We start from the raw sequence: 9,108 nt of genomic DNA, 5'->3' as shown, positions 1-9,108 counted from the left end.
GGCAAAGTGAAAAATCCCTTTCAAAATTACATATATATATATTTGACCACGAACAATCCCAGACGTGAATTTTCTGCTTTATTCTCCCTGTGCCTTCTGTCCTTTTCCGTCTTTCTGTTGTTTGAGTCTAAATCTGTGGATGCCTAAAGGCTGTGCAGTGAATTTGTCTCTGTCTGTGTGTCACCTCTAACGAAAAGTTTCACTCTCTCTCTTACTGAACAGCACAGAAAGCATCACGTGGGGAAGGAAAGAGGGAAAACTTTACAGAAATCTTTAACAGCGTTTAACAAGGGATGAAGTCACTGGCTCTGACCCAGATAAGAAACCCATGCTGACAAGCAATACCACGTGACTTCCACGTGTAGGGCACACACTCATTTTACACGGTTGCTTTCAACCCATGTTTACTGTTTTCAGCAGATGACTAGCCTAATAAATGTATGAACCTACATGCATTACTACATAGTAAGACCCTGTCAAAAGAAAAAAAATCTTAGTGCCATGGAATGCATCCCTGCAAGTCACAGACTGGGGTGGTTCCAGAAGCCCTCAAAACAACACAGGCCATTACCATTGCTCTTGGCTACCTACCATAACTAGATGCCATCATGGCTCAGGGGACATTGCAGGAGAGGGGGCAGAAAGGACATAAGAGCCGAGAATGATGCTATGAAGTGTTTTCGTCTGGACATGGCACAACCATCGCACTTACTAACTCTCAGAGGCTGTGGTTCCCTGCACGAGATAAAGCCCATCCAAATTCCAGCATGCATGGGGGAGGAGTTCATGAGACCCCACCCCTAGCTGAGCAGCTATTGGCAGTTGATTGCTGCCGGAGGAGGAGAGGTAATTTTTATTTAGGGATGTGGCCCTGGTAGGTTGTTCGTGCTCCCATGGATGACTTCACACCCTTGCACCTACAGACACCACTAATTAGACTCAGGGGTTCATGGGAAAAAAGAAAAGAAGACATGAAGTTGGGAGGGAAGAATAAACAAACATTCTCTGTTTTAGCCAGGTGGTGGTGGTGCACGCCTTTAATCCCAGCACTCGGGAGGCAGAGGCAGGCGGATCTCTGAGAGTTCGAGGCCAACCTGGTCTAGAGAGCTAGTTCCAGGACAGGCTCCAAAGCTACAGAGAAACCCTGTCTCAAAAAACAAACAAAAAAACAACAACAAACAAACAAAGAGACTCAGTTAGGGACTGGAGTGATGGCTCAGTTATTAAAAGCAGTTGGTGCTCTTGCAAAGGACCCAGGTTCATTTCCCAGTGCCCACACAGGGAGGCTCACAATCGCCTATTTTCTGTGTCTTGGGACACCTGCACTCCCACGCACATTCTCGCACACATGGGTATATAAGTATATAAGAAAAAGCAGGTTCAATTGTTCTTAATGTGGCTCTGTTGAATAGGATGAGAAAGAATGGCACACTATGGAAATATTCTCAGGAAAAGAATTAATAAAGGAGCAGCAAATTGTATATCCTGCAATGTGAACATCTTGACTGAGAGTGAGACAGGCAAACTCTATGAGTTTGAGGCCAGCCAAGGTTATAGAGTGAGACCCAGTATGTGTGGGGGTGGGGAGATGTTGGAGGAGGAGCCACTTGTTTGTTTCCTGGCTGCCCAGACTCCCGAAATAATCACACAGAAACTGTACTAGTTAAATAGCTGCTTGGCCTATTAGCTCTAGCTTCTTATTGGCTAACTCTTATTAACATATTAATTTAACCCATTTCTATTAATTTGTGTATCACAACGTGGCTGTGGCTTATGGGCTAAAGTTCCAGCATCTGTCTCTGGAGGTGGCTCCATGGCTTCTCTCTGACTCCACCCTTCTTTCTCCCAGCATTCAGTTTAGTTTTCCCTGCCTACCTCTATTCTTTTGCCCTATCAGGCCAAGCCAGTTTTCTTTATTAATTAACCAGTCATATTCACAGCATACAAAGGGGAATTCCAAGAATGGCCAGGAAAATGATTTAGGCAAGAAAGCTTATTTGCACAGGCATCTTGGATTTGAAGTAACAACCCCTGAGATGGGAATGAGTTCTTCATTCACTGAACCAGGATCCTTCAGGCTGCCTGAGCTGGCTTGGGCCTAGATCTGGTCAATATGTAGTCTGCCAGTGACGTAGGCAAATAAGATAGAGGGATGAAGATAAACTGCGCATCCCAGCCGGCAGAGTATCGGGTGCGTGGATACGTAGAAGTCAGCGCATGCTCCATGCAGTCGGTGACGACGTTCAGGTTGGTGTTGCTCATCATCAAGTTTTGTTTGGTGACTCTGTAAACTAAAGAAACAGAGGAAGGAGGTCAGCAGTCTTCTCTGGATCGTTTGAGGGTTTTGTTGTGCTTGTTCAATGGACGTCTTAACTCCAGTTACATTCGCAAGGACCAGGGTTCCAGAGCAGAACTCTGCTTCCTGGTATGGTCATCCCTGGCCACATACATAAAGACCAACCCTTAGCTTTTATTTAATTCTAGGAAATTACATTTGGGGATTTTCTTGTTTATTTGAGTCAGGGTCTCTCTGTGTAGTCGTGGCTGTCCTGTAACTTGCTCTGTAGACCAGAGTGACCTCAAACTCACAGAGATCTGCCGCCCAAGTTCTGGGATTCAAGGTGTGTACCAACACACCCAGCCTTAGTAAATTTTATTTTATTTATTTATTTTTGAGACAGAGTTTCTCTGTGTAGTCCTGGCTGTCCTGGAACTCCCTCTGTAGAGCATGCTGGCCTGAAACTCACGGAAATCCTCCTGCCTCTGCCTCCCAGGTGCTGGGATTAAAGCGTGCACCACCATGGCCCAGTAGTAAATTTTATTTGTAAAACTCAGCTCTATGACTGATTCAATATATGTACGTGGATTTTCTTTTCAACTGCAAATTTGATTATTTATTTATCGTGTGTATATTTATATATGTCTGCAGACAATACACATGCACGGGGTCAGAGGACAGCTGTGTGGGGTTGATTCTGTCCTGCACCTTTAATACAGGCTCTGAGAATTGAACTCAGGTCCTCGGGCTTATGTCGCAAGCACCATCACCAGCTGAGCTCTATTGCTGGCCCTCACCTGTAAATGTGTGCATTTTATTTGAGTTATTTATATATCACAAAATCTAGCCAGTTAAAGTGTACAAACCATGGGTTTTAGTGTGTTTATATTTGTGTAACCATCACATGTGAATTTTATAATATTTCTGCATTCTTAAAATAAACCTCGTAGGATGGGGATGTGGATAAATGGTGGAGTTCTTGCCTAGAACATGCATGGCCCTGGGATCGATCACCACATGACACCACACACACATATATACACCCACACACCCACACGCGCACACACACACACATAAACACACATATATACACCCACACACACACACATAAACACACACACATATATACACCCACATACACACGCACACACACATAAACACACACACATACATATAGACCCAGTTCAAACATAATGTATACACACATTAATATGCATACAATCACACATACACACACAAACACAAAACCCTGAAGCCACACTTCTCTCCAATCCACCCAACCCAAGACAACACCTAATCTATGGATTTGCCTGGGCAGTTCATATAAATAGAACCATGCCTGGTACTCCTAGGATGTGGTGCATGGCAAAGAATGCCCACAGAAGCCACCTGTCTCCCTTCCTTTTTCTTATACAACACACATATTATCTCTATAAGCTCTACCAAAAGAGAAGCTCTGGGGTTAGAGGTAACATACTTACCAGACAAAGCCCCAGAACCCACGGAAAAGCCAGGCCATGTCTGTAACCCCGGCACTGGTGGGATGGAGATAATAGATGCTGGGACCTGCCAGGCCCCAAAGTCACTCAGAGACCTTGTCTCAAAAACTAAGGTGGAGGTGAGTGATGACACCCAAAGTTCTCCTCCTCTGCTCTCCACATGTGCAAACACACCCACACACATGCAGACCTACACCACACACACACACACACACACACACACACACAATAACTTACAGTTGTCAAAAAACTGCTGTCCATAGGATTCCCTGACGTGCTCAGGGGCTGCTTCCCAGGCTTTCTTGCTTCTCTCCATGGTTAACTCTGGGTCTGTCATTCTAGTTTTGAAGCTCCCGGGCTCAATTATGCTGACCTTCACCCCAAAATCTTGAACCTCACGCCTGAAATGAAAGTACTTAGATGAAAATGAATTCATCTCCTTAGATGAAAATAAATTCTATTTCAGTTCCTCTGTCTGTCTGTCTCTCTCTCTGTCTTTGTCTCTCTCTCTCTCTCTCTCTGTCTTTCTCTCTCTCTTTCTGTGTGGTGTGTGTATGTGTGTGTGATAGTTTGAATGTAACTGGACCCCATATCTATAATCCCATAATCTCATAGAGAGTGGCACTATTAGAATGTGTGGCCTTGTTGGAGGCAGGAGGATGAACGACACAGCCTTTAACCCCCACCTCGAGGCTGGAGGGCACACCTCTAATCTGGGCCACACCTGTTGGAAGTGTGTCACTGTGGGGCAGACTTTGGGGTCTTTATCTCAGCCTTCACTCAGTGTGGCAGTCAGTCGACTTCCTGTTCCCTCTGAGTCTGTGAGAGCACAAAGTACGATGCCCGCAGCAGCCAAGTTCTGGGGACTTTTGATTTTATCATTAATAGAGTTGGTTAGCTGGTTACCTTAGTATATCTGAAAATGCTTCAACGCCATACTTGGAGCAACTGTAGAATCCTCCAAAAAAAGCGACTCTTCCCAAAACACTGGAGACATTGACAATCCTGCCCTGAGCCTTCTTCACCAGGAAAAGCATGCTCAGAGTCACCTGGGCCAAACCAATGAGATTCACTTGAAAGACGGACATGTAGTCCTCGGGTTTCAGCCACTCGATGTAGGAAATTGGTGGGAAAACGGCTGCATTGTTAACCAAACCCCAGAGTCCTAAGAGAACAGAATGTAGATCAAGACTTTGGATTTCTGATAAAAGTAACAACGACTTACATTGACCAATTTCCTGTTAATAAACAACTAAAAATTCTAGAGAAAAGAAAAATAAAATTGAGACAAGATCTCCTTCCATAGCCTAGGCTAACCTGCAACTAATGATCCTTCGACCTCCCAAGCGCTGGGATTACAACTGTGAACTAGCATGTCTGGAAATATATGTGTGTGTATGGAAATATATATATATAAACATATATATTAATTATAAAATATATTAGTAGAAAGGGGTTTGGGTTTGGGGTTTTTGTACTGGCTGGTTTTATGTCAACATGACACAAGCTATGGTTATCTGAAAGGAGGAAACCCCAACTGAGAAAATGTCTATGTAAGTTCCAGCTGTAAGGAATTTTTTTAAATTAGAGATTGACGGGGCAGGGACAGCCCATCGGGGGTGGTGCCATCCCTGGGCTGGTGGTTCAGGTTTCTATAATTTCTAAGCACACTAAGCAAGCCATGGGAAGCAAGCCAGTAAGCAGCATCCCTCCATGGCCTCTGCATCAGTTACTGTCTCCAGGTTCCTGCTCTGTTTGAGTCCCTGTCCTGACTTCCTTCGTTGAATAGTGATACTGAAACATAAGCCAATAGCCAGACAGTGGCGATGCATACCTTTAATCCCAGCACTCAGGAGGCAGAGGCAGGCAGATCTCTGTGAGTTCGAGGACAGCCTGGTCTACAAGAGCTAGTTCTAGGACAGGCTCTAAAACTACAGCGAAACCCTATCTCAAAAAAAGAAAAAGAAAAAAGAAAGAAATGAAAACCATGTGTATTATTTGAAGTTTAGTAGTGGAGAATGTGGAACCAAAACTTTGGTCAGGGAAATCAAGCATGGTTGTACAAGCTTATAGTCCCCGCCTGGGTTTCACCAGGCACTGTTTCAAAGGAGAAAGGAAATCTAAAAATCTCCTGAACATAAAGAATTGCTTAATGGAGCTGGAGAGGGGGCGCTTCCAGAGGACCTGGGCTCAATCACCAGCATCCGCATGGATCTTCACAACTCTGTTATTCTAGCCCCATGGGACATAAGTGGTACACAGACATCCACAAAGGCAAAATACCCAAAACACATAAAATAATTAATTTTTTTATTTATTATGTGTACAGCATTCCTTCCATGTATGCCCACATGCCAGAAGGGGGGCGCCAGGTCTCATTATAGATGGCTGTGAGCCACCATGTGGTTGCTGGGAATTGAACTCATGACCTCTGGAAGAGCAGCCAGTGCTCTAAACCATTGAGCCATCTCTCCAGCCCCAATAATTAAATTTTTAGAAAATTTAATAAGTTTGTCTATAAATGTATGGAGTTCATTTTTCCATGTAACATTTCTGTATAACATGAATGTTTCATGCAAACATTCCCAAGGAAATGAGACACTACAAAAGGTCATGACACCTTGATTTAGGGTCAGTAGGCCATATGTATCTGGAAATTCTAACTTGACAGTAAGTCTCTATTGCTGAAAACACACTCTTGAGTCATAGAACATGGAAAGATCGAGCTGGTGCTGATCTAGAAACTTCACCGCTACTGAGTAGGCCCTTCTTCTCCGTCATCAAGGCTGTCTTATCTGAGAAATAATCTAACCACCCATCTTCCCTAGTCACAAGTCCTGCGAACCATGCTGGTGACTGGCCTGGCAAGACCAGCCTATGGAGCAACACTGGCACAAACGTCACGGAATAACTCCTATCTTCTGCTTGGATTAAAACCCTTACCTGGCACCGCTATCAGGTCACGGGTCACAGGTCCTAGGGGAGACCCTACCACTATGCTGATAAACAGACTTAGTGTTAAAATGGCCCCTCGTGAGCCATCAATTCACCCACAGATTAGTGCGTCTCTCAGCCCTCATCAGAAGAGCTTCCATTTTTCATAGACGGTGATAAATACAGAGACCCAATAACTGACCAAAGTACAGAAAATGAGACTTCAAAATGCCCAGACTTAAATGAGATTCCTGTATCTTACTCCTGCCCGCAATGTTCAGGAATCTTACAGAGGAAGGGGGAAAAGGGTGTAAGAACCAGAGGCAATGATCACAAGAAAACCGCATATTCAGGACACTCAAGGAGAGCTGCACGCACGGACTCCCAGTGGTTGTGACGACACGCACAAGATCTGTGCAAATTCAACCAGACATAATTCCTACGTGGTGAGAAGAGGTGGGCACAAAGTCATACCCATAGCAGAGGAGCTCTTGGCAATCGGTAGCTGCTGGGAGTGTAACCCCTAGTAAATTGACCACACTCTAGTGGAGGGCTGCTGCACATGCAAAAATATACAAAGAGTACAAGTTGGATTTGATGGGTGGAAGAAGACGGAGAAGAAGGAAAAGAACAAAGTTGGGTAGGAAAGGACAGATGGATCCGAGAGGAGTTAGGAGGGGCATGGATATGATCAAAACATACTATGAAATTCTAAAAGAAAACCTAATAACTTTCTAAAAAATAGCTTTTTTATTTTTTATTTTTTTTATTTTTGGTTTTTCGAGACAGGGTTTCTCTGTAGCAATGGAACCTGTCCTAAGACTTGCTCTTGTAGACCAGGCTGGCCTTGAACTCACAGAGATCTGCCTGCCTCTGCCTCCTGAGCGCTGGGATTAAAGGCGTGCGCCACCACCGCCCAGCTTTTTAATTTTTTTCATAAATAGCTTTTTTAAGGCAGAGACTATGGAAGCAAGTCCAAGACCTTCACAAGCTCAAGCTGGACAAAATCCCTGCATAACGAAGGGGAAGTGGGCACAAATCCTACTGCTAACCAAGATGCTATCAACATCGGTTGCGGCTGCGAGACAGAAGTCAGCTTTCTTCAGTGCTGACACCAGCTGGGTACAGCGACACGGTCTCGGCAGGCTCCTGCTCAGGAGCAGTCAGGCACCACACACCAGGCTCCGTGCTTTTCAGCGCCTTTTTCCTTTGGCTTTTATTTTTTTGTTTATTTGTTTGTTTGTTTTTGTTTTTGTTTTTCGAGACAGGGTTTCTCTGTGGTTTTGGAGCCTGTCCTGGGACTAACTCTTGTAGACCAGGCTGGTCTCGAACTCACAGAGATCCACCTGCGTCTGCCTCCCGAGTGCTGGGATTAAAGGTATTTTTAGGAGACAGAAAGAGCATGAAGTTGGCTTAGGGGAAGGGGCTGGAAGAAGTTGGGGGACAGAAAAAAATATGAAAAAAATATACTGCATGGAATTATCAAAGAAAGAATTTTAGGAACTGGAGAGATGGCTCAGAGATTAAGAGCACTGACTGCTCTTCCAGAGGTCCTGAGTTCAATTCCCAGCATCTACATGGTGACTCACAACCGTCTACAATGAGATCTGGTGCCCTCTTTTGGTGTGCAGGCATACATACAGACAGAACACTGTATACATAATAAATATTTTTTTAAAAATGAATTTTAAAATGAAAATAGATAATTACCACTATATTGACTATTTTAAAAAGAAAAAAATTTCAGTCCTTCAAGTGACAAAGTGTTTTAAAACATGTTTTTGGAATGTATACACTATAAAACTTGGAATATTCCTGCCTAAACAAATTAAAAGCGAAAATATTTCTTTGTACCTCTGTTCCCAACACGCTCCTTCACCCACTGAGTGGCTGCCACAATACTCTCTGTCTTGGTGACATCAAGGATCACTGTCTCCAGCCTGTCTGATGTCTTCTTCCTCAGCTCCTCGGCTCCCTTCTCCGTCAGACATGCAGCCAGCACCCTCATGCCTCTTCTGTCCAGCTGTCTGGCCAGCAGGTTCCCAAAGCCTGAGTCACAGCCCGTGATGAAGACATGCTTGTCTTGGAGATTGCTCACCACCTGCCTCTCACGGTACCATCGCAGAAGGTAGTAAAGGCCCACAAGGGTCACCAGGTAGAACCACATTTTGAGGGAATATCCTTGAACGAAAAGAGAATAGATGTTGTCAGGCAAATGGCTTTGGATATACTTTAGTGGAAGAGAACTTGCACCAGCCCTGGACTTGATTGCCAGTAAGAAAACCAGAGAGAGTGCAGTGCAGCGTGTCAGATACCTTAACAGAAGGTATATACCCAGCGCCAGGTGCTGTGGCACATGCCTGTGATTCCGGTATCAGAAAGGTAGAGGCCAGAGCA

The 9,108-nt window shown here is 44.4% G+C and overlaps 1 protein-coding gene across 1 annotated transcript; it reads right to left on the bottom strand.

The window, feature by feature from the left end:
• Positions 1-2,073: 2,073 nt before the first annotated feature.
• On the bottom strand, positions 2,074-8,887 carry LOC126492032 (17-beta-hydroxysteroid dehydrogenase type 6). Its single transcript, XM_050128131.1, has 4 exons — positions 8,566-8,887; positions 4,684-4,942; positions 4,015-4,178; positions 2,074-2,291 (listed from the first exon to the last, which is right to left on the bottom strand). The coding sequence occupies exons 1-4, from the start codon at positions 8,876-8,878 to the stop codon at positions 2,074-2,076; spliced, it is 954 nt and encodes a 317-aa protein (XP_049984088.1). The 5' UTR covers positions 8,879-8,887.
• Positions 8,888-9,108: the final 221 nt, after the last annotated feature.

Source organism: Alexandromys fortis, unplaced genomic scaffold (genome assembly GCF_014885135.2).
Source record: "Alexandromys fortis isolate MF-2015 unplaced genomic scaffold, M_Fortis_MF-2015_v1.1 scaffold_263, whole genome shotgun sequence".
Taxonomy (NCBI): domain Eukaryota; kingdom Metazoa; phylum Chordata; class Mammalia; order Rodentia; family Cricetidae; genus Alexandromys; species Alexandromys fortis.
Note: the sequence above shows the minus strand (reverse complement) of the source record. Positions and strands in the feature narration are given on the sequence as shown.